The sequence below is a fragment of the Haemaphysalis longicornis genome, unplaced genomic scaffold, assembly GCF_048455015.1.
Source record: "Haemaphysalis longicornis isolate Haplotype H1 unplaced genomic scaffold, Haemaphysalis longicornis Haplotype H1 scaffold_4, whole genome shotgun sequence".
Lineage (NCBI taxonomy): Eukaryota > Metazoa > Arthropoda > Arachnida > Ixodida > Ixodidae > Haemaphysalis > Haemaphysalis longicornis.
Genome location: NW_027526361.1, coordinates 204,811,445 through 204,839,212, shown reverse-complemented (window position 1 = coordinate 204,839,212; position 27,768 = coordinate 204,811,445). Strand labels below are relative to the sequence as shown.

General features: G+C 48.4%; 2 protein-coding genes across 2 annotated transcripts in view; one reads left to right on the top strand and one right to left on the bottom strand.

The window, feature by feature from the left end:
• The window catches only part of LOC144179615 (endothelin-converting enzyme 1-like), a 32,299-nt gene extending 9,761 nt beyond the window's left edge, over window positions 1-22,538 (bottom strand). The window contains exons 1-2 of the mRNA XM_077708035.1: window positions 22,417-22,538; window positions 103-2,004 (exon numbers count right to left, since the gene is read on the bottom strand). Of these exons, the coding sequence (XP_077564161.1) occupies window positions 103-1,896 (1,794 nt within the window). The 5' untranslated portion in view covers window positions 1,897-2,004; window positions 22,417-22,538. The remainder of the gene's footprint in view (window positions 1-102; window positions 2,005-22,416) is intronic.
• On the top strand, window positions 21,834-25,571 carry Pex3 (peroxisomal biogenesis factor 3). The gene has a single exon (XM_077708036.1). It carries the CDS (start codon window positions 22,079-22,081, stop codon window positions 23,207-23,209), a length of 1,131 nt encoding a protein of 376 aa, XP_077564162.1. The 5' UTR covers window positions 21,834-22,078; the 3' UTR covers window positions 23,210-25,571.
• Window positions 25,572-27,768: the final 2,197 nt, after the last annotated feature.

The following is a 27,768-nucleotide window of genomic DNA, read 5'->3' as shown; positions in this document are numbered from 1 at the left end:
CACCTCGCGTCATTTATGGCTCTGCATTACGTGCTTGACGCGAAGTGCAGATCGGTAAGAAATAGGCCTGGCTACAAGTAATTCTGGTACCGCGGTTCTCACCTGAGCCTCCGTCATGTTGTTGGTGATCGGATGGCGAGTGAAATTGACGCCCCCGTCTTCTGTGAACACCGCATAGGTAACTTCCAGTGCCGAAATTGCTGGAACAAGGTAGCCTTCGGCTCTGGCTCCGAGGCATCGGCGCTTGTCTTCAAACCTCCCCAAGTCGGGTGTCTCTAGCCATGGCCTGTCCACAATGCTGCCATTCGGTAGAACTTTGATTCCGGTCATATCTTGCACCTTCATCATCTGCGTGGCGAACAAGAAGCCTATGCCGGCGTAGAACATGGCCCTCGTGCCACGGGTGTAGTACAAAGGGTCTGTTAGGGCTGTCACAGCCATGTGGACGGTGTTGGTCAGGTAGTCGTAGTCAGCTAATCTGGAAGCAGTCAAGCCGTAGACGCTGCTCGTGTTCCTCTCGAATGTTGTTCCGGTAATACGCCAGCGGCACTCTTGAGCAGCTATCCAGAAAAGCACGAAAGTCTTGCCTCTGGTGGGGAAACATCTGTACGCCCGTGCCACACTTTCGTCGAGGATGTCCGGAGGCCACACACCTATTCGCATGGCCCCGTACTTCTCAAGAACCGTCCTTTTGCTATCGTCGCTGAGCCACGACGATTTAACCTTATCGATGGCTTTTTGTATGATGCTTCCCAAGCCCACGGTAATCAGACGGCCATCGTCTGAGGTCCGCCGCAAGGCTACGTACAGTGAATCCAGGAGGGTCCTATAAATTTCGTCCACGATGAAGGCACAGAAGCCGCGGACGTAGCCTTCCACGTTGTCCCTCCCACCCAGAGTCATGGCCACGCCGTGTGCATCGACGACGGCGATATGCACCTGAACAAACTCCCACGTCATTTCACGGATCAGCTCAGAGTCATTGTACTGGCCAAACAGCTGCCCGATAGTTTCGAGGAGCAACCTGTCACTGACAAGGACTTCTTCTTCACCGGTGAACGCGAAGCGATCGCTCACCTGAACATTTAGTTGCTCCATCCAGTGAGACGATGTCAGCCTTCCTGTGTAACGCCCTATTTGAGACAATCGGGTCTGAAGAGGTTGTTTGGGAACTTTCATTATAGCGTCAAGCAGGAGCTTAAGGACTCTTGCGAACACCGAGCCGCTGGCATCGATTTGTTCGGCTGATGGAACGGGGGCTCTCTTGCCGTACATAGTTTTGTAGTGCATCATCCAGTATCGGTGGTAATTGTTACTGAGCTGCAGGCGCATGTAATTTGTCGCCAAGTAAATGAGCACATCCTTATTTCCGGATGTCATAAGTATCCTTATCTTGCCACTATTCGCTCCCCTTTCTGTCTGAAACCTCAACGTCAGCCAGAAGTACTGGCGCCAGTGGAGTGCCAGGTAGATCAGAACGCCGAGGGCGCTGCGACCTGGTAGAGGGAGCTTTGGCCATGAAAGGTTCCTTTGGTCGAGAAAACTGACGAAACCATCTGCCTCGGATTGACTGTCCATGCGCTTCGCTATGCAGGCGTGAAACATGGCTCTGGGCTTCTTTGCCACCAAATTGGAATTCTCCGCTTTGTCCAAGAATAAGCCAAAGGACTTGCCCCAAATAAGTGTGTCTATGCTCCGGGTAGTGCTAAAAACGTCGCTGTGCCCTATAGGAGGCTTCCACGCGGAGCATATGTGCTGTTTGAAGTCTTGGCATGGGGGCACCGAGTAATTCACGTGAACACTTAGGTGGTCGGCATGCTTGCGACAGTCATCGGTCAGGCAGAGCATGGGCTCTGGTTGTCTGCCGCGCTGGTAGAAAATAAACCACGCGACCATTACACTCACGATGCCAAATACAGCAATAAGTATTATAGCAGAAATCCTGCACAGCCCCGAGCTGTCGCCGACACGTGGTCCCCTGGTTGAATCTTCAGACTTGAGGTCCTGGAAGGAAACGGTTCACAGTTCTGTCTGGTGACAATGACAAGTTGACGGGAACGAACAGAAAAGGGGGGATGAGAAATTCTAATACTGGAGGGGAACGAAGCAGACAGTGGTTCTATTGGCACTGAAGTATTCGCCGCTAATGGCCGAAGTTCGTAGCAAGCAAGCGAGTCTGCGAGGCATAACTATTAGCACTGCGTTATGCACGAAGTGTCCTGCACGAGTGCCCTGCACGCGCTTCCTCAGGAACAGCGGCGTTCTCCATCCCGCAACTGACCAACGCGAAACGAACTGCCTCTTCAAACTACGACTAAAGTCAAAATGAGGGTTCGCTTTTGCTCCGAAAGATCCCTCATTTCGACGCCATGTTAAAGGGTAACGCCTGTAAGGTGGCAAGAACGCCGGTCCCTGACACCTTAACGCCGGTCGCTGATACGCCTACGTGCGTTATTTCGTGTCGTGCTGGCTCGCTGCCCGCCTAGTGCGGTTCGGTCGCCCAAAATGACTGATAAATGGTGTGTGGACTTGTCTGTATTGCCCCGGCTCCCGTACGGCTTCGCGGAGACATGTGTCCATAACACAAATGCAACATCGCCAAGGGCGGAGTTTTTTGCCACCGATCTTTGGCGAATATTGTGAACAAACTCGAGCTGTGCTGCTGTTGAACATCATCAAACTTGATCATCATCACGAAAGCAGTGGAATGACACCTACGGAAATGAGATGACGTGATGATTGTTTTGAGGGGAAAAAAAGAACTAGACTTTCTGGCCTGTTTTCCTCACTGAAAATTTGTGCTATCTTGTAGTCGCAAATACGATCTTATAGGTGCATTCATTTAAACTTGTAAAGAGAAATCCTAAAATGAAGCGGGGTATGACGGTGGTGGCCACACAGAACAACATGGTCAAAAAACAGCCACCCCCTCCTCTGCCTCCGCCTTTTTGTGCGACCTCAACTCCGCACTGAAAGCGTTGCGCTAAAATAAGTGATTGCACTAATCGCGGGACATCTAAACGTACCTTCATGTATATAAGCATGAACCTGACTCGTCATTCATGTTCTCATTTTCGCCGTATGGCATCTTTGCAAACTTTTTTTTTTTCGCTCGGTGCGTTTTGTTCGCTTTTGTTTTTTAATTGTGCCCAGTGATCGTCATTTATGGCAACAACAATCAGAAATTAAGCAATGAATAGGGATCGGCACAGAGTGCATTCACGCGACAGCTCGAGCCCATTAAGCATGCCATTTGGTGCGAGAGTGCTTACATCGCGTGAAAAACCTACCGCGGGAAATTCTCTTCATCGTGGGCAAGTAAGAAACTGATTCTTGCAAACAGCACATCAAGAACATAAGTCCACGAATTGTAGCAGAGAAGTTTGCCTTCAGCTCACATGTCCACGCAGGGGTTGCAGCCTCTCCGTTCACACGTCACTTGAAATTTTTGCCCACCGAAGGATGAAATAATTTCAAACACCGAACGAGCAAAAACAAACGCTGAGCTCTCAGTTTTACACGTCGTACGTAGCAGTCCCATTTATGATTCGCTTTGAATGGTTTTAGAGCCTTGACTCGTCCACGCCGATCACCGCAGTATACAGTAGCCCGCATTGGCCGCTGGGTTAGCGCGAAGTGACGAGCAGATTTGAGGCAAGCAGCCAGTTCAGTGGTAACACCTTTTCCTGTTAACGCGATAGCGTTATTAGGCTCATTTTAAACGGATATTATTTCTTGTCAGTGTTACATGAGCGAAGGTAAAACAGGCCCGATTCGCAACACACGTGACACCCGTACAAGAGAAAGAGCAACCTCCACGCTCGTGGCTGAACCTGCGATGGCACAACAAACAATGACTTTCACAGATCTTTCCTTTCTCCCTTGAGCGTCCCAGTTGTTTGTGTCCAGCGTGGCACACAACAGTACATGGGCATCCCGGACGACCGCACAGGCCAGGTCGCCCAACGTTCTCCGCAGTTAGCTGTCCGCTTTCCGGTTAAACCCTTGAACGTGGGCGCCGCGAGATGGCAGCACATTTCGCATAAGCCCTATATCTGCTACTTTTCGCCATTGTGATGATTACCACATAATCGAAACGCGATATAACCAAATCCGATCTTACTAATTTCCCGATCTAACGAACAAATCGAGATTTTCCACATCCCCTATTTAAGGAAGTGTTTCAAAAAACGGACACATTTAGAGAGGAGCAAGTGAAAATGTGTTTCGTCAGAACGCCACGAAGATTATTGTGCCGCGCCAGGACAAAAAAAAAAGAGAGAGCCGACCGTTTTTTCGGACTCCCAAAATTCGGACTTGCTGGATATTCCTGACTAGCCCGAGGAACCGCCAGTGGTTGCACAGGAGTTATGCATATGAAAAACGGATATTTTGGACAAAGTAAAGCCAGAAGTTCAATTTTCCGGACAAAGCTTTCCGTGACCTAGACACGGTGCGACTTCAGGACGACGACATTTTGAATCTTAAACCACCTGGATTGGATGGGGATTCGGATTCACTCCCGCCGGCGCAACGAACCTATAGATCTTATTGCTGCAATGGTCAGCAATATAGCATTGTGAGCACAGATCGTGCGCTAAATGACCGCGCTGCCGAAAACCGACTCTGACTTCGACGAAGAAACTCACGATCGCCCGCAACCGCCAGTGCGAGACGGTGCCAACGCTTTGGCATTGTTGTCCAAGGTTTCCGGAGAAAACATTACGCTTGCCGAGATACAAGCCGACGTTCTCAGGCAAAAGAGGTCTATTTATTTTAAATATAGTTAGTTTTTCTGACTCGCGGATTTTCGGAGTGCTCTTTTATTCTGACTACTTTTCGTTCACCTTAAGCTTCGAAAAAATTAGTCGGCTACTGTAGTTGTGTTTTCACGGAGTCTTACGAGATAAACTCCGCAGTCCCGCGGTCGCAGACCACGACATCCCGGCCAGCAGGATTTCAACAATGATCTTGAAGGAAGAAGACGCCGTCATCTATGCCACTTCGACTGGACTTGCGTCGAAGAAAAAGTACCTAAGACTACCAAGCACGAGAAGCTGGAGGTAGTCCTCTTTACGTGATTCACAAATATTAAAGCCAAGAACGCTCCCTTAAGCGGGGAAGTGATACAACAAAAAGAGCTGTGCTTCGCCTGTCTGCTGCGGGGGCGGCGACTTCAGGGCAAGCCCCGGCTGGCTATAATTTGTTTTCCCCGCGGACTTTTGGCGCATTGCCAAATTATCGGGGGGCGAGCGCCGCGGCCTCCGCAGTTACGATGTCATGGTAGCTGCTGGGATGCGCCTTCCTTTTGACATCGAATTTATGGAATCAACTGCAGGTAAAATGACACTCCCGATTTAACGAAATAATTAGCGATTCCTGGTGACTTCCTTAGATCGGGCTTTAGCTGCAACCCCTTTCCGGTGGCAATCATTGTGCTGACTTGGTGACAGCAACTTCGCGTGCCCTTGTTCACAGCGGAAAGGTTGATAACAAGCGGAAAGTGCATATGTCGATTGATTGATTGATTGATTTATTGATTTATTGATTTATTGATTTATTGATTGATTGATTGAGTGATTGAGTGATTGATTGATTGATTGATTGATTGTAGGGTTTAACGCGCCGACGCAACGCAGGCGATGAGGCGCGCCGTAGTGGAGGGCTCCGGATTAATTTTGACCACCTGGGGATCTTTAACGTGCGCCGAAATATCGTCACACGGGCGTTTTTGCTTTTCGCCGCCATCAGAAAAGCGGCCGCCGCCGCCGGGAATAGAACCCGCGACCTCGTGCTCAGCAGCGCAACGCCTTAGCCACTGAGCCACCGCGGCGGGTAAAGTGCAAATGTCGTGATCGCGGAAACGGTTTGCAGACGACAGATGCACCGGAGCGATCGTTCTGCGTATGCAAAGTACTCGCTCGTTTGCCGCTTTCTATAGGTGGTATTCGTTGAAAAGTTTAGCTGTCAATTTCTTCGCTTGGCGCGGACATTGCCGAAGCGCCACAGACATGGTGCGGCTTATGCCACTGCGGCCGCACGCCGAAGAAAAAAATTAACACCGGCGTGCGTCGTCTGCTCCGTATCATCACGATTGTCAACGGTGGTGTCAACAGAGATGCTATTATTCCCACTCACATCGGAGACGAGGCATTACTTTTCATTCGGCGGGCTAGAGCTTGGAATGTCCAACCCATATCATGCGCTTAGCACCGACAGGCACCGCCATCCCGCGGAGTCCGACGTAACCAGTGACGGCGCATTCACATGGTTGCCTGCATGCGTGCCTCGCTATTGAATACAGGCTATACCTGTGAAATGGCGCTGCGCCCCCCGCCGGTCGGCACTCCCGCGATGTTATTTCAAATTCCGCGGTGTTATGCGCTCAGAGACGACCAAGGTGATATTACTCGCAATATGTACGTGGACACAAGCCGAACAATTCTACACCAGGCTTAACGTCAGTACGGTATGGGAAACTACTGAATCTACAAGCTAGTTTACAATGTCCACCAGTAACTAAAGAATAAGTAGGAAATGCACTCAAGCGCATGGAAAGAGGAAAAAGCTGACGGTGTGCAGGGCGTAACTGTGGACCTTTTAAAGGGGGGAGGAGATATTGCACTAGCCAAGCTTACTAACCTATTTTGCAAATGCCTAAGGACTTTATATGTGACCATAGCCTGGAAAAGCACCGACATAATTCTGATTGACAAGGGGGATATTAGGGATGTAAGGGATGCACAGGCAAGATAATCATTCACAAGAAAAGCGAAAAGTTCCCAATCAAAAAAGGAGCACGATAGGGAGATACCATCTCACCCTAATCGTTCACAGCATGCTTGGAGGCGATATTTATGAAGTTTTACTGGGAAAACGCCGGACCGGTAAACGGGGATTACTTGAGCTATTTCAGATCCGCAGAAGATATTGTCTTGCGCAGTGAGTCTGCATAGAATCTACAAAAAAATTGGCCGCGTATCTGCTCCTTTCGTTGCAACAGTCGTCAAAAGACGATAGTCTTTGTAGGCATTTGCCAAGGAAATGCCCCCCTTCGCTTTCCCGCTCACCTCTCATGCTGTTCCTGTTCCGTCGCGCTCATCCCAAAGTAAACACACTAAAGGTTTGCTCAAGGCGATTTGAATTCACCGCGTTCCACTGCTACAGGGGGGTTCCTCGATGCCAGCGCTGCAGTACGGCGGAGACGCGCGTGAATGGTGGCGGCCGACTACAAGGTTTATATAACCGCTTGGCCGTGCTCCACGTGCGTTCCAAGTAGAACGTGGAACCTAGCTAGTGGAACCTTTCGTTGCTGCTGCCGCGTGATTTTTCATATGCCGCCAGGAGGCGGCGGTTTTCTGCAGTAGATCTAGAATATCATTTGCTATCGAAAAACCAAGCACCCAGGAAGTTTTTAATAAAGGAACACTGTAAATATTCCTTGTGTACTAATTTCCTGTCTTTTATTTGCGTAATGCCTTGTTCTGGTTCAACAAAGTTGACAAGTATGAACATATAAACCGGGCTTAGACGTTTACATTTGGCTGTGAGTATATAAGTCTATTGCGCAGTAAGCATTTTACTTTGGCCGGGTGGCTGAATCGAGTTACAGACAAACAGACGGACAGACAGACAGACAGACAGACCAAAATTTCTGGGTTTAAGTAGCCCAAGAAAGACTACCGTCTTTAAAAATGGTTGAGGAACTACGATGAGGAAGCTGTCCCGTGGGACGACAAGTAAATACGAATAAATCTAAAGGAATGATAAATAAGCGTGCTGAAAGTGCCCTCTCCTGCTTAGGTGGCTTAACGCCAGAATAGTTAGAAGAGTATGATTATATTGGATAGGTCGTCAGCGCTGATAGAAAGCACGAGAAAGAAATCCGGCGTAGGGTAGGTATGGGCTGAGGTGCACTTGGCGGGAATTCCCAAATAAGAAAAAGTAATACCTCTGTTACTGAAAAGTATAATATATACAAGACATCCGTGCTACCGGTGATGATATATGGGGCGGAAACTTGGTGCCTTACTGGACAGCTGCAAAGAAAACGTTAATCGCCAAGCAGGCCATGGAACCAAGAATGATAGGGAGTAACACTTCGGGAAAGGAAACGAGCTTCCTGGATCCGGGAACAAATTCGAGTAGGCGATATCATAGTTCGAATAAATAAAAAGAAATGGCCTTGGGCTAGCCATGTAGCGAGTCGAAATGATAACCGTTGGACCACCAGGCTACCGAAAGACGGGTCTAGAGGAAAGGAAAGGCCATTAATCGATGGAGGGACGCAATATGAAAATTCGCAAGGAAAGATTGGACTCGTGCAGCACATGATAAAGGCGGTTGGAGATCAATGGGAGATGCCTCCGTCCTACAACGAACTTATACAGTCCGATGATGATGATGATTATGTCGTTGCAAGAAAACCCCAAAGTAAACAAAAAACTGTGATCGACGATTGACGCTCTCGTGGCCGGTCACCGGTTTCCACGACGAATGACGACGGGTGTTGGGCCCTTCGAAAAAAAATTGAACAGCATGTCACTCCGTTTCACTCACGAGAGTCCGGTATATTACACTCTCCCGGATCGCTACTCTGCTCCTGACCGGATTGGCTACCATATTCCTGAATCCGCTCCTTACTGTATTAGGCTGGCGATCTTTTTGTGGTAGTGTCGATTCGGGTGCCTCCTGGGGAACCTGCGTGCGTGCAGAAAAATTTAGCTTCGGACAAGACAGCATATTAAATTAGAAAACAAGTACGAAATGGGTACCCCGTCGAAGGCACTAATTCTATGATGAATAGGAGGGCACGTGACGCTGGTTTTGTTTGACGCACTTCAAATTCTAGCACCCCCTCCCCCCAATACGAAATCCTGGTCTTGCACTTACCGTCCTCACTGGGCTCATGGCGCCACTCAACGGGCCTTTTGGTGTGCTCGAAGGCACTCGCGAACTCGCCGGCATCCTCGGCGGACAAACAGGTGACGCCGTGTCGAAGTACATCTTCCAAAGCAGCCGCTCGTCTTCGCCGGCATCGCAGTCCGGTGACCTCTGTTGAGCCGCTTTCCTCATGGCCCTCTCTTCGTCCAGCACCCTAGCGATTGCCCCCTTGGAACAATAGTCTCTTTTTGCGGGGTGGCCTGAAACAGCCGGGCTTCTTTTCCCGGGGTGGCCTGAAACAGCCGGCCTTCGAAAGTCGGAATCAACCAGCGTTGCAAGAATTGCGCTCCTTGGAGAGTTCGTGCCCTCGAAAATGGGCCGGGAGCGTCCTTCGGGCGGGCGCACGACCGACGGCGGACTGACCGCTGGAGGACTCACACTAGTGTGCCCTGCAGCATTCGACTCGCATTTGGTATCAGGGTTCGTATGCGGAGCCTGTGGAGAGAGGTGATGCGTCTCCGGCAGCTCCTCGGCGAAGCCCTTCGGCGGACTTGTGTCCAGGAATAAGCTTCTCCAAGCCAATGGAATTTCCGAAGGCCAGCTTTGGGTGGTGAAACTGCTGGAAGGCCGCCGGAGCGAATCGTTTTTCCTGGCCTTCGGCCGGGTAGGAGGAGTGAGTCTCGGCGGCGTGGAGGTCGTATCGTCTCTGAAGATCCCAGAAAAACCGGACTGCTGCTCTTCTGGGACGGGCTCGTTGGCGGCAGTGTTGACGCCAGGAAGATGTTCACTGTTGCGGGAGCTGCCGCATGGCAAGTTTGTGGCGTGTTCGTTCGACGCTGAGCCCGTTGCGGGTTGGCCATGGGAGAGGTCGTCTGCACTGGAGCGGGCACCGCGGCTGCGTACCAGAAGCTCGGTCCCGCCCAGCTCACGCGTCCGTTTCTTGGTGTGGTGTCGGCGTTCGGCGCTGTCCGCAAAAGAAGGTGACGTTCGACGGGGCGGAATAACGGCATGTGCTTTTTTGCGGTCCATTGGGTGCTTTTTTACTTGCGAGCAGCGCAAGCGCGAACCAGCCTGGTTGAGTTGGTTCGCGGCAATGGCGCTTCATCTTCTTCTTCTTCTTCTTCTTCTTCTTCTTCTTCTTCTTCTTCTTCTTCTTCTTCTTCTTCCTTTTCAGCTTGTTCTTCTTCCTCCCTCACGCTTGCCAAAGCGGAGGTGATGCTGACCGTGACGAAGACAGCACTGGCGACGACGGTGGTAAATACTACCTTCAAAAACCACCAAACCGGCTAAAAAAATCGGCTGGCCAAAGAGCAGGGTAACCGCACCAGGCGAGGCAAGGTGGGGTTTTGTTAAAGTAGTGCAGGTTTGGTAGCCTCGATGCACGAACGCCGTACCGCGGAGGCGCGCGTGCGACGAGGCGCCCCAAGCGCGTCGGTGCCTGCACGCAATCCGCTGACTAGGCAGTGCAGCACTGAAGCTAGGCTATGGCGCAGCATCGTGAATGGGGTATAGGGCGCAATTGTTTCATTTTTAGATGCAGAGCATCTGATTCACTCGCCTTGTCCCTCCGGCGTCGTCTTCGTCGTTGTCGTCGGCGTTGTCCACCCCTCCCCCATTCTCCTCGCCGCGCCAGCTGCGCTCTCCGCCACTCACCCCCTCTCCTCTCCGATAGCGAACACACTCTCGCGAGGGGCATTGGATTGGATTCGATTGGATTGGCTTGGCTTGGATTGGCTTGGCTTGGCTTGGCTTGGCTTGGCTTGGATTGGATTTGGATTGGATTGGATTAAAGTGGATTGTGTTGGATTGTGTTGCGTCATAGCCACGGCACGTTGCGTCATAGCCGCGGCAGACGCGCTTGGGCCGGCGCATGTGCAGTACTCTCTCTTCCGCGGTTTCCTCTCCTTCGGGCGCGCTGCGCATATAACCGGTGTGCCGTTCTCCGGCGAAGCAACATCCACGCTTGGCTCAATCACCTAGAGTCCACGCCGCTTTACAAGTACGCCAACGTCGTCCTCGACGTGGACCGGCTTACGCAGTCCCCTCAACGTTATGCGCGCTATAAAACGCGGTCCCTTCGCCGCTCCGCCTATGCGTCGCATCTAAACAGGGGTTCCGGCGAGGGGAGGTGGGAGTTTTTGCCCAATAATGTTGCCAAGTATGAAGTATGGTACCAGATTTAGTGATTTGGAAAGGTTAACATCTTCAATTAAAACTTCTCGTTCGAGAAATGATTGATTGTAGTGTTTAATGCGCCGACGCTACACAAGAGATGAGGCGCGCCGTAGTGGAGGGCGCATGATTAATTTTAACCACCTGGCGATCTTTAAAGTACGCCTAAATCGATCAGTAAGTTTTATTGTCGCTCGAAAAAGTAGGGTTAGAAAGGGGGGCCAGAGAAAAAGCCGCTCATTTGCGGCTTGACGAGGCTTTTGACACCCATCGGCAGTGGTCACAATGCAGTCACACAAGCAACCTGGACAGTGACCACAAGCGTATACACGTGATGTTTGGGAAACTGGCGGGCTAAAAACCGGATTGACCAGGGCAGTACACAAAGTTAAGCAATAAACAAATTGCAGCTGTAGCCAAAAGTATAGAAGCTGACATAGAAAGAACTCCTGGAGAAGTATCGGAATAGGACAGGCTCATCGAAACTATGCTGAAAAAATAGTCAAGGCCGAAAGGGCAAATCAATGGAAAGGAAAGAAAAGCCAAGAAGCTGGTGGAACACACAAATCAAGGATGCTATTGAGAGGCCTAAACAGGCGTCTAGAGTGCAAAGGCAGGCCAAAAGTGCAGAAAGGCAGCAGAAAGATGTGGACCTAAAATGGCAGCAATATAAGCAAAGAAAAGTGGAAATGCAATAGTTGGTGCAGGCGAAGATAAGGGGTGACAGCGAGCGAAGGTATAGAGATAGAGAGAACAAACTTCTGTTACGCAGACGCGCCGCCAAAGTTTTAACGGGTTCTGTAGCTCGTTCGGCAAACTTAAAGGCCCTGTCTAATTTGCGTTTGCTTTTGCCGGCCTCAGCCAATCGCAGAGCTGGCACATATGACATCATCGGTTCTGTTGCGGGAAATGAGCTTGTGGGTAGCATGGATATTTCATTTTTTTTAAGTTATTACATAGCTTATTTGAGCGAAGTTTGCGTTAAAAGTGTGGTCAGAGTGATTCTAACGAGGCAATTTTTAGAGTGAACCAAACTTGTGTTTCGCCTGCATGGCCCCTTTAAGGGCAACGACTACTAAAAAGAAACAAAACAATCGTGCGTTTGGTCGCCAAAGTAACGTGAAAAGAAACTCATTACTTTTCGGGTAACTCACGCGTTTCTTTTGAGAATCGGTAGCGAGTAACGTATTTTGTTACTTTTTGAGTCGGTAACGAGTAGCGGTATTTAGCTACTCTTTTTGGGTAACGTGTGCATGTCTGCTTGGTACCATTGACAACCTCGGCTGTGCACCATATCTTTGTAGCGCGTGATTCAGAAACCGACTCCACTATGCAATGTCGGTATTGTTTACGGAAATTATGCACTTTGAAGCATTCTGATGTACTTTGTGTGCTTCCTGCTTTGTCAAAAACGATGCTAGTCTCGTGCTGCTTAGTTTTCCTTTGTTACCCCTCCTGTCCGGGCCTAAATAGTGGCCTGCAGTAAAACAAACTAACAAACAATCAAGCAAACAAACAAACAAAATAGATCAATAAATAACATACATTGATAAATAAAATAGATAGATTGATAAATAAATAAATATGCGAAACGCAAAACTCGAATGAAAAAGGCAAACGTATACCCACCAGAGCAGGGTTCAAGACCTTGCGCGCGTTTCTCGATCGCTATGCGCGTATTCTTTTTTTTTTTTATTCGTCCAGGAAAGATGCTGCTGGGAAGCGAAATAATTCTGTTGTCGTTGGCAAGGTACCCTTAATCACGCGGATGTTTTTCGGCTGCTTCGTAAACCCCACCAACAAGCATGCGGCACGAATCAACGCGAACGCTCTCAAGCACACGCATCCACACAACGCGCTTTTACATCGAAAATTTCAAGTTGCCAAAAGCAACGCAGTCACAAAAGATAATATACGTGCTGCTATTGTAAACAAGACACTGAGGGGTCCAAAGCATTTCTTTTTGGTTCAGGCACTCATTGAGTGAGCTGGATTATGCTAATCAATAACAAAATGCTTGAATGACAAATGATGGCTGGTTATAGCCCAGAAGTCATGAACTATGTATTTAATTTAAAAAATGTATTTTCACAAGCAGGTGACGTGGCGTCGGATAGTGATGATCAGATGTCATGCAATTCATGGTTACCTAATTTCAATTTTCTTTCGTTCGTAAATTTAGGGTAGAGTTTTATGGATCCTGAAATGTCAGACAAGATAAGAATGCAGCAAGGACATGTCCAATAAATTTAATTGATATCAGGAGAGGGCGATTCGACCACAGAATATTTATTTTTTGATGTTTCATTTCTTGCATTTTGTTAAAAAAAATTTGTCAAACAATATCCCAAGCATGTTCAGCACATTGTAATCATAAGAGAAACCTAGAAAAAAGAATCGAGGCCAACTTGTTGAAAAAAGTGTTCACATGTTCACATGAGTGCAGTGCAGGTACAGCCAACACGTATATGACCTCTGCATAAGCACGACCAATGTTCACCCGCATGAATAAATAATGGTGCTCACAGCAACCTAGAAATCCGGAAAAATACCTCACTCGATTAAGACAGTTTCGTGAAAATCCAGGCCCACACCACCAGTGAAGCCTAACATAACATACACAATATTAAAAAAATTAGTGCCTTTCCACTCTGAAGAAGGATGACCTGCAAAGCTGGACGCAGTCCACGGAGTTAACGAAACAAAACACGTTTATCGTAACTTGAAATGGAGCATATTCCTTAGCCAATTAGCTGGATGAACCTCTGACGGATCCAAGCTTTCTTCTTGCAGATAAACATGGAACTGCCTGTGTCCCTCCCGTGTCGTAAGCATCTTACTGTTTGTGTAAGGCCGGGTTCAGACTGTTGCCGTAACTGTCATAATAATTACTTTAAAGAGTGACGACCTTTCACGTCTCAGCCAACCGTACTGCGTGACATGGCATTTTTTGCGTGCATATATCACGATACTGGTTTTGCGTCTCTAATCTGAACAATGCCTAACACACAAACCCAATCCGCTCTACCACTAAGGACTCCGAATAGGTCCCATTGGGCCGTTTAACGTCCGCGTTTAAATCTCGCACCAGCACAACGGACATGCCATCCATCAGTGCGGGCATGAAACCTATAACTCCGCGTGCACGCCTCCCCTCCTCCCTCCTATTATTCTACAAACTTTCGCACGCATAAACCGGCAGCCGGTCATGTGCGCGTGCTTAGAAGTTACAGACGCCTAAAATATCCCCTGAAAGCCATAAAGAAGTGATATTGGCTCACGCCGGCGTTCCAAGCGGGCAATTTGCTGTTCATCCGGGAAGGATTCGCCGCTATTCCACGAGCTGAAATTGAGGCGGTAACGGCAGTGCAACCAGCTTCTTGCACCCATTCGCGCTTTTGTTCGGGCCAACGCTTCGATTCTTGCTCTTCTTCCTCCAAACGAACGGCATGCATCCGTCCCATAACGATTTAAAATCTGGAAGCCCTTGACCTCTATTCTCGCGTACAAACATGTTGCTGTTCCTTTTCCTTCTCACTCGTATTCATCCTACTGTGTGTGTCAGATGTCTGTGTAACACATCAACCCACACCCGAACCACTCGATCGAGGAGGACAGCCGACTAACCGCATTGAGCCATGTAATTTCCACATCTAAATACCGGTACAACCGGCATTTCATCGGTAGCGGCATGAAGCCTACACTCGGGAACAAGTTAAGAACGGCACCAGCTCATGTACGGTATCACTCCGCCTAAGCGACGGACCCGGATGTCAACGGGCGCGCGCGTTTTGAAAGGAGACTGCCACGAATGCGTGATATCGTCGGCCCTTTCTCACGTAGTTTGTTTGCCGTCGCTGCAGTAGTTTATAAGCATATTAGGTCCAAAAAGATACAAAAACGTCTCGTGCCATGTTCAAAATATTCCCAGTAACGCGCTACTTCTGCTGCGCGGTGTGACATCCGGCTGTGGTGATGAGGCACAGCGGCAACTTCGGTGCCGTTCTTAAGTTGTAACCGAGTATAGCTGTGCGTGCACGCCCCTCTTTTTTTACCCGGAAACCGTTCCCGCATAAACCGGCAACCGGTGATAGCGCATACTGAGGCGTGACAGACACCGGCGAAAATGTCGCTCGGAAGGCCTTCCAAGCTGAAAAAGAAATATGGGCTGAAGCCGGCGTTCCAACTGGGGAAGTTTCTCTTCCACCGATTCGCAGCTATATACTTGGCGAAGTGAATTTGACTGGAAACGGCGACGGCGATTTCGGTCGTTTTAGAAGGCAGCCCTTTGGCAGCTATTACCTGGGCTTCGCGGGAGCGGTGTCTGGTTATATCCGCGTAACCGAGAGAACGAACGCAGCAGCGACTTGAGAAAGAAAACGGAGAGGCGCGTCTAGCGAAGGTGGAAGTGGAGTACGGGCGTCATCTCTGTCACTGCCTTTGCATCACACATGTTTCATGTATCGCCACCAAGAAGCGCCCTCACCCTGACACTTTCCCCAGACGCTGATCCATTCTCCGCTAATACAAAACACGTGACGTTTGCGCGGGAGATCCAAACACGATATGCAAAAACATGCTCACTGCTCCCTTGTGCGGGGCTAGTTCGAACCACGTGACATTCGCGCGGGAGGTTCAAACACGATTTGAACATGCAGGCCGGCGTCGGCGGCGCACTGCGAGGTAGCAGCAGAGTATGCTCCGGCGTACGTTCGATGATCACGCGAAAACTTCCTCAGACGCAGCAGAAATGCGCCCTGGCCGAGAAGACTGCAGCTCGCGCTCCGCAGAAATTTCATATTAGGCAGTGTAGTAATCGTCAAGGCATTTTTTTACGCCCATCCGTGCTTCTGTTTATTTTTCGCAATCATTTGATAACCACACTACCGCTGTTAGCTCCCGACTGCGCAACTTGCCAAAGGGGTATCGGTGGAGGCGATGGGGAAAATAGTTGTGAAAGAGGTGTCAGCGGTGGTGAGGAGGAGCCCCGTAGCGGCGCCGTGTAAATCGATGACACCGGAAGGAAAACTGGGGGGGGGTTAGACATATACTGCTTTGGAGAAAATGTTAAGAACGAATCCTCATCCTATGCCTAGGAACGCAATCTTTTCCCTTGCTACAACAAGGTCTCAATGCCGAAGAATCACAAACTATGTGTACGAAAACCTACACAGTTATCTGAAAATCCATGTGCGTAAACGTGTTCGGTGGGAACATCAGACACTAACTTAGAACTCTGCTAAAATAGGGGAAATACCCCCCCCCCCCCCTTCTTTTTGTGCGCAACCTGTCCACGTGCAAGGGTACGTTCAAGGGAGAACAAGTCAAACATAACATATTCCACTTCTTCGAGGAATAGGAGGCAGATTTGACCAGCTCCTTGCCTCAAGATCAGCGAGAGCTGGTTGAGAGGTTAAGGGAAGGAGCTGCTGCATCTGGTGCCGCAGATTCAGGTTCCACCTTTGAGCTCCCTGCCATTTCTTTACCCCATTTTCCTCTACCAGAACTGTTTCTTCCCGAACAAAGGTTTTCTCTCTCTCTCTCTCTCTCTCTCTCTCTCTCTCTCTCTCTCTCTCTCTCTCTCTCTCTCTCTCTCTCTCTCTCTTTGGAAAAGGAACATTGGTCAGCCCGGCATAGACGCCACAGAACAAACATTTGTATACACTGACAGTGACTCCCCCGCGCTCAAACTGACCAAAACCTCGTATTCGCAACCTTTCACGCTCACATTTTAAGACACAGAAGCGTAGAGAGCCTTTGTCTCTCCTGGGACACGGCGATTAGAAACCCTGGTTGCTAGTCTTTTTCTTTTCGATAACCTTCCGTGCTCGTAAAGCATAGATCGGAAATACATGCAGCAGCTGCGTACGAACACGCTCCGTGGGAGTCCAAGTATTGCTATGGCGCCTTACGTCTTAGGATACAAAGGTAGATGTCTTTGCAACATTTTTTCTTAAAATCGATGCCCAGTCCTAGAAAGCTCATGCAAGCGCCGAATTAGCCCAACCACAGCCAACGCATATCGAAATACGACACGAATTGTCAGACCAGCTGTTCGTCGCTAGGCTGAGCTAGATGCGGCGAATTCTTCGCGCCTTGCGATGGCATTTATTTATCGCTATCGCATATGCGGTGAGGACGCTTCTCGCTGCCGACGGCGCGTTTCGACGTGCGAGACCACCGCACCCACCCGTTTGAATACGGCGCCGCGGCTAAGGTGGCTAGAATTCTAGCCACCTCAAGGGTAAGGGAAGGTGAAACGCACCTAAATTAAGTACAGAGCTTTGTGGGGGTGTAACAAATATGAAGTAGTGAGAGGAATGTGGAAAGGAGTAATTGTTCCGGGTCTCACATTTGCAAATGCAGTACTCCGCCTAAAATCAGACGCTTTAGCAGGCCTTGAAGTGAACCAGAGAACTGTAGGCCGTTTGGACTTAGGAGCGCACGGAAAAACAACTTACGAAGCAGTGCAGGGATACGGGTTGTGCGTCGTTTGAAGTTCGAGAAGCGCAGAGTAAAATATGTTTTGAGTGGAGGTTGAGAGCAGTGTATCAACGTAGGTGGACAGCTAAAGTTTTTAGGTACCTACACATGTAAAGCGTGGACACGCAGCGGCTAAGGAGGGCTAGAAGGCTAACGATGAAATACGGAAAGAACAGTGGAGAATCCAAGACAGACAGCCAAGGTAACCAAAAAAGAAACATGGCAGATAGAAACGAATAAATGAAGAGAACAAATGGAAGCTAAATCTTCATTAGAGATGTATAGGGCTGAGAAATTAGACATCACAAAAAATGTCTGCGATAATTTCAAAGGCAGTGCTTTGCTTTTTGAGGCTAGAGCAGGTTTCTTGCGAACCAAGAGCTTCTTGGGGAAGTATATACAAAATGATGGGGTATGCGTGGTATGCGGAAAAGAAACAAAAACTATGCGGCACACAGCGTTAGACCCCGAGGGTATCCATCCAAATCTAGAGGTAAATATTCGGCTTCCAGAAGAGCTAGGATTTAAGGGTAGCACAAAGCGAGTTAACTTCAAGGCTGTCGAAACGACTAAAAGATTAGAGTTCTGGAGGACGAAAAGCACAGAGGGGATTATTGCCCAGGACAGCTACAACCTGTAACAGAAACAAAATTGGCCGCGTATCTGCTCCTTTCGTTGCAAATGCCGTCAAAAGACGATAGTCTTTATCGGCTTTTGCGAAGTAAATGCCTCCCTTCACTTTACTGCTCACCTCTCATGTTGTTCCTCTTGCGTAGCGCTCCTCCCAAGGTAAAGACGCCAAAGGTTTGCTTAAAGCACTTTAAATTTCCCGCGTTCCACTGGTCCAAACCGGGTGTATCGATGCGAACGCTGCCGTACGGCGAAGACGCGCTTTAATCGAGGCGCTCTACTTCAAAGTTTATAGAACCGCGTTTCCCTACTCCACGTGCGTTGCAAGCAGAACGTGGAACCTATCTAGTGGAACCTTGCGTAACTCTTGCCACTTGATTTCTTCAAATGCCGCCAGAAGCTATATGGCGCGGGCGACAGCAGGCGACGGCGGAGTGATATTTTCTTCTTCAGTTGATGAAGTATATAATCTCACCAATATCAAACATGTACGATTTTTTATAAAGGAACGCTGCAAATATCACTTCTGTATCAATTTGTTGTCTTACATATGCGTAATGTGTTGTTGTTCTTCAACAATATTGACAAGTATGAACATTACACCGGACTTTGACGGGCGCATTTAGCTATGACTATATAAGACTATTGCGCAGGCATTGAATTACTTTGGCCGGGTGGCTGAATCGAGTCACAGACAGACAGACGGACAGACATACAGACACACAGACATACAGACAGACCAAAATTTCTGGGTTTAAGTAGCCGAAGAAAGACTATCGTCTTTAATAAGTATTTTGTGCCCAATAAGTTTTTGTGCCTGCCCTAAGCGCAACGCTAGTAATAAGCGAAGAGTGAAAAACGTAAGTATATTAGCTTCTTTTTTAGTTTTTCTTGGTAAGATGACGCGTCATCATGCCGCTACAAAGGGGATACCACTATCGATTTTCTATCATCATCTTACTGCGGCGTCCTAGAAGGGGAGCGGTTTTTCGCCCTTGATCTCACCCCCACTGCTCTCTGCGCATTCACCCCGTTTCTATAGCAACGGAGGCGCGTCGTCTGCCTCCAGGCCGCCGTTCCGCGTGCGGGGCCGCGGCCCCGAAGTCAAACGGGTGGGCGCGGCACGCCGCTCGTCCAAACGCGCAGTCTTCAAAGAGAAGCGGTGCCGCCGCATACCCGATCGAGATGAAAAAAAAAAAAAAAAAAAAAAAGTTCGAACATGCAGCGCCAGGCATTTGGCGCATTTTTAAGTGCAATGCACTTCTTAAGCGACCCTGAACCTGCGTCCACCGGCGATGTCCGCATAGAATACCCACGTGGGGGATTGGCCAGGAATCTCCTCGTCTTCCTTGGCAACGGGGGGAGATGGGCGCGCGCTGCCTGGCCGCTGACATGGCACATACCCACGTGGGGGATTGGCCAGGAATCGGGCGTGAGACGGGCTAATGCACCCGCTTAAAGGAGTACTGACACGAAATTTCAATGCTGAGATCCGCTCTAGCAATCAAGTACAACGACAACACAAATAGGTGTCTGTGAATACATGCATCTTTCTTTCTTTGTAGTTGTGTGTGTGTGTGTGTGTGATCTCTCTTTCGCGAACATTACCGAACCGCGCAAATTCAACTCGTGCATTCGCACTTTCACATTCTTCCCCTCGGGGAAATGTGGGGAAATTTTTCCTCAGCCTAGCGACGAACAGCTGATATGCGCAGGCTGTGGCTAGGCTAAACGGCGCGAGCATGGGCTTTCATCGCGATGGTCGCTTGATACCATTGACGCCCTTGGCTCTGCACCATCTCTACGGTAGCGCGTGCTGCAGAAACCGACTCCAGTGGCGTTGCTGGGTAAACTTGCACCCAGGGCCCACAAAATGTGCCCCCCGCCCCCACTCACAATACGAAACAATTATTAATAATAAAACAAGTATTATTGTTATCATTATTAATAATAATCATGCCTTTCATCGTTACCATATCAAGGCTCGTTTACACTTGCGACTGGAGATACCAAAAGCGATTTCTGTCGCTCCTATCGCTCGGCATTGCTCTCGTCGCGCGACAAGAGCGATTGGTCTCGACCAATTTTGTACCTTTCATTTAGATACCAATGTAAAAAAAAATATTTTCACGGATACTGAATGCGTGGGCTACAAAATGTCAATGCAAGCACGCATAATATACAACATGCGATGCGGAATGATCGAAGTCACAGGATAATTGATGATGTGTAGTTATTTATAAACAACGGGCAATATATGCCAGGAAAGTAAGAAGCAAAATAAGAAGCCGTGTTTTATTTCTGCAAACTAAACCATAATAGCTACATTAGCTTGGTTTAGAGAACCCCATACGCCGGCTGGGGTGCTAATCACGAATACACGAACAACGACTTTTTCAGTAAATTAGGCATCGATGAAAAATCCCAACAGTAAAGAGCACCGTGATGTGTCGCTCGTGAGCACAGCCAAGAAATGGCCAAGAGATACTTGCGCCAGCACAGGGTGTAATACGCCATGCAAACCAGAGCGAGGTAGGGGGGAAAGTGAATGCTGATACGCGGCAGCGTGAGAGTACCACATCGTGCAGCTGATACCAAGCGAATCCATGGGTGCTTGCAAAAGCACTGGAGGCTAGAAAGTCTCAGGCCTCGTCAGGTAATGACACGAAGGCGGTTGCCAGAGGCTTTGCAGCCCGCTGTGCCGACTAATTCGTGCAGACGTCCCGCGCGCCTGGAGCAGGGTGTCCAGCAACGAGAGGGCTGTTTAAAAGCAACACATGCAAGACAACTAGTCGCTTCATACGGATAAATTTTCGTGTGTCTAGGAACACACGAAATAGATGATGTATAACACTAGGAATAGATGATACACATGTATTGTCTTGAAATTCAAGAATGTATATGATTTTGACTCTTCCGAGTGGAAGTCCACATATATAGCAGCAAAAAAAAAAAAGAAAGACTTCGAACTGAAAATATAGTTTTTGGTACCAACCGGATAACCAATCAATTGAATGACTATTGCCTGTCGATTAATCGAATTAATTTTTTAATCGATGCATAGCCCTACAAAGCTGATGCCAGCACCAATTAGCCTAGCCACAGCTAGCGCATATCGAAATTTGACACTAATTGTAAGATCAGCTGTTCGTCGCTAGGCTAAGCTAAATGCGCCGAATGCCTCGCGCTTTACGGGCGCTTTTTTTTTTTTTTTATCTCGATCGTATATGCGGCGACGGCACTTTTCGCTACCTACAGCGCGTTTCGACGTGCGACACCACCGCGTCCTCCCGTTTGAATTTGGCGCCGCCGCGTCCTGGAAGCAGACGACGCGACGGGGCGTATGCGCAGACAGCAGTGGGGGTGAGATCAAGCGCGAAAAACTGCTCCCCCTGGTACAGCGGCTTTCAGTTTCGTCATGAAGCCTGAAAGCCAAACATACTGAAAGAAACTCTTGTGTAGGCCAATGAGAAGGGTATGGAGGAAAGAAAAGTTTTTCTTCTTCCATGCAGAAGTGACAGAAGTGACACCATTTTAGTATTACGAAACTCTGCCAAAACTGATTTTATGACTGATTATGACTTCTCCAGAGAAGTCCCTATTAAACTCACAACTGCCTTGCAATCAGTTTTGCAAATTTGGATTACGGTGCCAGCAGGCCACGGTGCTTCTTTGCATGCTTCGAAAGTCAGAATCAAAACTTTGCTGCCAGCATGCTGCCAGCACAGAGCACTAGCGACATCCGGCGTTAACGACGAAAAGCGCGCCCCCTTGGCAGCATATTTGCCCAGAAACCTGGCAACGGCGTTTTACATGGCGCTCTGATGCGGTCAAGGCAGCGGCGCAACAGCTGCGTCAGCGAGGAAAACTCGGCGCACAAGTTTGCGGAAGAGCACCCCATCGCCCGGCCATGTTCAGCCGCATGTACAACTTTGTGCGGCAGCACAAGAAGAAGGTGTTCTTCAGCGTCGGCCTGGCCGGGGGCGCGTACCTGCTCAACCGTTACCTGCAGCGGAAGCTGCTCGACTGGGAAACGAAACAAACACAGAACTACATCGACCAAATCAAGCACCAGCACCACTTCGAGGGCATCCTACAGACGTCCGACAGCACGATCCTGTCGCTGCTGCCAAAGGTACGCGAGCCGCTCTTGGCCGCGCTAGAGACGGACAGCCTGCTCGAGAAGCTCAAGTCGCGACCGAGCAACCGGCTCGAGCTCTGGGAGGAAATCAAGGTGCGCATTCTCACCTTCGCGCTGTCGAGCGTCTACGCGGAAAGTCTGCTGGCGTCGCTGCTGCGCGTTCAACTGGGCGTCGTGGGCGGCTACGTGTTCGTCAACTCGCAGCGGACGCAGCAGAACTCGGGCGGCGTGCTGCCGGCGCTCACCAACCAAGACATCCACCAGCGCTACCTCTCTCTCGTCCAGCACTTCTTCGAGCACGGCCTCGACGAGCTCGTGCGCGTTGTCCGCGACGCCGTGGTGGCCGGCTTCGGCCACATCGGCCTCAAGGAGCGCGTCGGGCCCGTCGACTTCGCCCTGGGCTTCGACTTCGTCAAGAAGCACGTCGCGCGCGACTCGAAGAAGCCGCTCCCGGGCTTCCTGCGCTTCTTGATGCCGCCGCTGGAAGTGGAAGGGGACACCGACGACGTGAGGGCGCTCAACTCGATGATCCTGGAAACGAGGGACATCCTGGAGACGGAGGACTTCGCCAAGGTCCTCGGCGTGTGCATCGACCTGGGATGCACCGGTCTCACGGGTGACGTCGAGTCGTGCTTCCGAGACATGCAAGCGGCCTTGCAAGAGAACGGTAGCGGGGACCTAGCTGCGGCGTCTACGGCTGCGCCCGGGTCGGCAGGCTTTGCGATGGCCAAGCTATTGCCTGTGCTGAGGAACGCGCTCGTGTCTGGTAGGCAGGACGCTTTCCTCAGAACCGTCCTACAAGCAGAGCTGCTTCGCAGTATGCTGGCGAATGTGTACGAAGCGTTTTGCCAGACGGAGGACATCGACAGGATCAACCACAACCTCACACCGTTGTCGTGACCATCTTCGACGTGAACCAGTTGCCTGGTGTGAGCGCTCACGAGACAGTCGCGATGATTGACAGTTGTGGAAGTGTCTCGTTCTGTTCTTTGGGATGCCGCTTAGTGGATGACTTTGAAACTGTCCTGCAGAAATGTCCTTTCAACGACTGTGCAGACTGAGTGAACCATTCCGAACAAGTTAACGTCAGGTGTCGGGTCTTGAGCGTCGTTAACATGCGAAATATTTTATGTGATATACGTGTTTAGGTAGCCGAAATGTCCAGAGTGCACGGACTTGCAAGCGGTGATTGACACATCCTAAAGAATTTTGTCGCACAGCATGCCTAGTGTGTTCTGTGTTCTGTTTAATGGCTTGCTTGGCATTAAGCAGTTTAATTAGTTCACAAACTAATGGTGCTGTGAATGATGCGTAGTGTCATCATGTCGAGTTAGTGTTCGCTTTACAGTTCACAACAGCATCGTAACTTTTGTCCCAGGTTTCTCCGCACATCCAATGATTCGCAAGAGAGAAGCTAACAGTAAAGATGTTAGCAAGCTGCGTTGAATGACACTATCCTGCCTATAAATAGTTTCAAAGGCTTGTGACAAAAAGCTAGGGCCGAATAACTGATCCCCACAATCTTTCCAATATTTTGCCCATCTTTTCCAGGACCTTCTCTGTTATGTTCAGGCATTGGTTTAATTTTTGGTTACATTTTCATCTGTGCGTTTGTACTTCGTGTATTTATAAAAAAAAAAGTGACCAAGCTGTAAGGAAAACTCAAAAGCTTTGTTGTTCCTCAAAAGTTACTTGGTTGAAAATTTGGTTTAATCTCTTATTCTTGCTTTTATTTGATTTAGCTAGCGAGGCTGCACTTTTTCTTTACTAGTGGTGATCATTACCTTGCTCTTGGCAGTGAATGTAAGCATTTTTGCGCAACATCTATGGAAACTTGAGGTCATTCTTTCTAGTAATTACCGTGGTATAGATAGAAAGTTGAGAAAGTTGACATTTAAATGTAGGCGCACTTGATTAATATGTTCATCTATGCTGCAAAGTGAAAAAGTAAAGGAAAACAGGGCAGAAATCTGCTTGGGGGCAATTTTCGTGCACAGTTTGAGGTGTTTTGTCGTTCGATCGTCGTTTCCATCTTGCAGAAGCTCGCACACGCTGTCCACTAAAGCTGCTTGTGCGGGCGTCTTTCATGAATTTTGTTTAGATTTTTTAAGCCATATTTTATCAGCACTGCACGACAATTCTGGAGCAAGTCTAGTAATGTATCGGCGCTTTTTCCCGACTCGATTCTCCCTACTTAATTGCTGAGATTTTTTTGCCATCCCATATCAGGTCCAGAAAATCAGTGTACAGGCGAGCCCGATTATAACGAACACAACGGGAAACCGAAATCACTTCGTTATATCCGCTTTTCGCTATATCTGGACAGAAAATCTATGTATACCAATGGTAACGGGAAATGAAGATTTGTTCGTTATAACCGCTATATCGTTAAAACCGGGTTCGCTATAAGTGGGCTATACTGTACTTCACGAGCATTGTCTTATAATTTCACGATAAAGAGAAACTTTGATGGGGTGTTGTCATTTTTATGGCAGCTGGTAGCATTGGCGGGCTAGTGCGTTTGTCCGAACCTGTGATCTGCTTCGAAGCGGTTCCTTAGCATGGCAGCTGGTCATGTAAGGAATGTCACGATGCAAATGCGTTGAAGGATATGCATAAAATGAGAGCATTGGCACGCAGAAACGAGATAGCTACAGGTTTGTAAACATTTTTCTCCACAGGAAACAGCTGGAACTGTGGAGTTATATTTATACGGTAAGTTTGCTTTTGTGAGAAAGAGCGTTAAATTTACAGGCCCTGTCAGTGAGAAAGAGTTTGTGTTAAGTGAGGGTGTGTTTGTGCCAGCCTTTGCACATTTGCCGCAAACAGCAGTGTGAAATGAATTCCATGTGACACTGTGTTGAAAAGTGAAGATCTGTGTACTGTTCAACTACCATTTGTTTTTGTTTCCTGGGATGTCTTAGGAGAAGCTCAACGTCATTCCCAGTTCAACAGTGGAATAGCTAGCGCAGAGATTGAGCAGTGCTTGCGCTGTTTCAGAGTTCGAGGTCTTGTGCACCATAACAACACTAACAAAAAGGCATTGCTTGTTGGTCTTTTGTCTCTTACGTACTGTATCGTGCATTAAAAAGTAGGTGTTTGGTACAAATCACTTGTGTTTTAACTCCTCTATTGCCTTTAGAGGTGTTTTTTTTTTTTCGAGTAAAACAAAGTGCTTATCCTGGCGGGAAGGGTGCAGTGACACTGCACTGCAATGTTTTCTGCAGAAAAACAGCTAATAAAAATTCAGCAATGAAACCAACACGCTCCTAAGCAGTTTGTTTTTTTGAGGGAGACGATTCTGTCAGCGATACTTTTGCGGGATTTCGTTCAGAGAAAGCAGCGCTTCTTGGCACCTAGTTGATATTTGCTGACTCTTAACTTCTTTAAGAGACCAAGAAATGGCAGTATTACCAGCTAGCGAGGTACCATACAGGTTGAGGAATTTAGTGGTAAAAAAAGTGGGAGATGACAAATGTTGGTGGTTTAATGTACTGAAAGTAGGTACCGTATTTTTGTGCGTATAGCCCGCTCCAAAAACGAGAAAATTTCAGGGCTGAAGTAGAAGTGTGGATTATATGCGAGGTGTTTCCTTTAGTGCAGCTTCACTGCAATGCGCGGTGGGCGGTGATGCCCCTACAGCAATAATAGCGGCTAAGCCACTGTTATCCCAATGACAGTGCTCATTTTGCACACAGCTTAACAGAATACCAACCTGAAAAAATGTATGCTGCAAGTCACCTAATTATGTAGTCGGCTAGGTAAGTTCTTGTGCATAAACAAATGTCTAATGTTGCTTGAGTAGTAGCTTTGGCCCCTCTATTTATGCAGAATATATATGGGTGGGCAATATGCAGGGATAAACTTCGTTTTATTCGTCAACGGAATGTCAGGCTGCGGGTTATATGCAGGGGCGGGTTATACGCGTGAAAATACAGTAGTAAGCATGCATTTCTTTCAATAAACATTTAATTTCACCATTACAGCCCTTGACCACCGGAGACGGTATGTCTGCAATTACTCAACCGTGATTAAATCATTCAAGTGAAAATCCTGGGAATGCAATGGAAGCGCAGGAGTACGAAACAGTACATGCTTTTATTTTCACTACAAGCAGTGGCGACATTGCGCACAGAGGTGTTCGCATTTGAGCACTTCCTTTGAGCGAGTTATTCTATTTGTACATCCTGAACGAGAACGGCTTTGTGAATTTGAGGGAGCCATTTCTGTATGTGGAAAAGAGGGAGATCTGGAACGACCCTTTGAAGAAAGGAGACCGGGAGGGGAGATATCTTTATGCATGACCAATAATCAGTAATATGGCGTATTCTGTCAGCTACTGTCAGCTAACAGTGATAGCCAAGAAGGCAGATAGGGAAGGGCATATGTGATCATCTTCACCTTTGGATTCACCATTGGCCACATGTGCAACTTGGCAACTCTGATGATTGGATAAAGGGAGGTGCAACGATAACCCATTTGTACAGGCACAGGAGGTGCTTAATTAAGTTACAGACCTTCTTGACTCGGTATTGCGCATGGGATCTTGCCTGTTGTCTACTTCATCGCAGTAGATGCCTCTCGTTGGCTCAGTTAGCAGAAGAAGGCAGCATCCAGATATAGTTGATATCAAAGACAGTTACATGCTGCTGGCTTTGGCCTCGACAGCCGCTTTTTGGCAACCTGGTGACCATAATTTGTCGAAAAAGTGCGCCTTATCACAGTCAGTGTACGGCTACTTCTGTCCCCACCACTTTCATAACATGCGAGACATAGACCGTGGTGGTTTTAGTACTGTTGCATTCTTCGGCACTTCGAGAAATTAAGCAGATGATGAGGGTGAATTGTGCGTAGAAACATGTGCCTTTTAAGCGTGGCTTACAGGGCTTGTAGAAATATTTTAACACAAATTCCAGAACCATTCAAGGATTTAAAGGTGTCGGAGGGTCACGTTAAAGGAGCCATGAAGACAAAATACAAGTTTGGTTCATTAGAAAGGCTGCTTCGTTCTGATAAAAACGATACCGATTTCATCGCAAACTTCCAAAAAATAACGGAGATATTAAAGGAAACGTGTGGAGCTGTGGCGACTCGCTAGCCAGTTTCCGGCAACTTTTCTATGACGTCACAGAATCTTGTTTGGGCGATTGACGGCGGCCGAACTAATCAATCGCCAGGACACATGACTGGACGATTGCAGTGGGGCCGCTAGTTCCGTTTGATCGAATCAATTGAGTGCTAATGGGCACTTTAACACACTGAAAATTATGTTTTTAGTGCTAGCCCTAACACGTCACTGTGGCGCAAAATTTGAAAGTTCTTGCGTATTTCTTCAGTTTTTATCGGTTAGAAAACGTCTTTCGTGGCCGTAATGGAGCTGAGTGAGGTACTGAAGCCTAACTCTTTAAAGTTAAACAAAGTTGTATTTTCTCTTCACGGACCTTTTAAAGAGGACAGTT

Bases quoted from the DNA above. Each gene is read 5' to 3' on its own strand.
- Pex3 (XM_077708036.1), top strand. From the start codon at position 22,079: ATGTTCAGCCGCATGTACAACTTTGTGCGGCAGCACAAGAAGAAGGTG.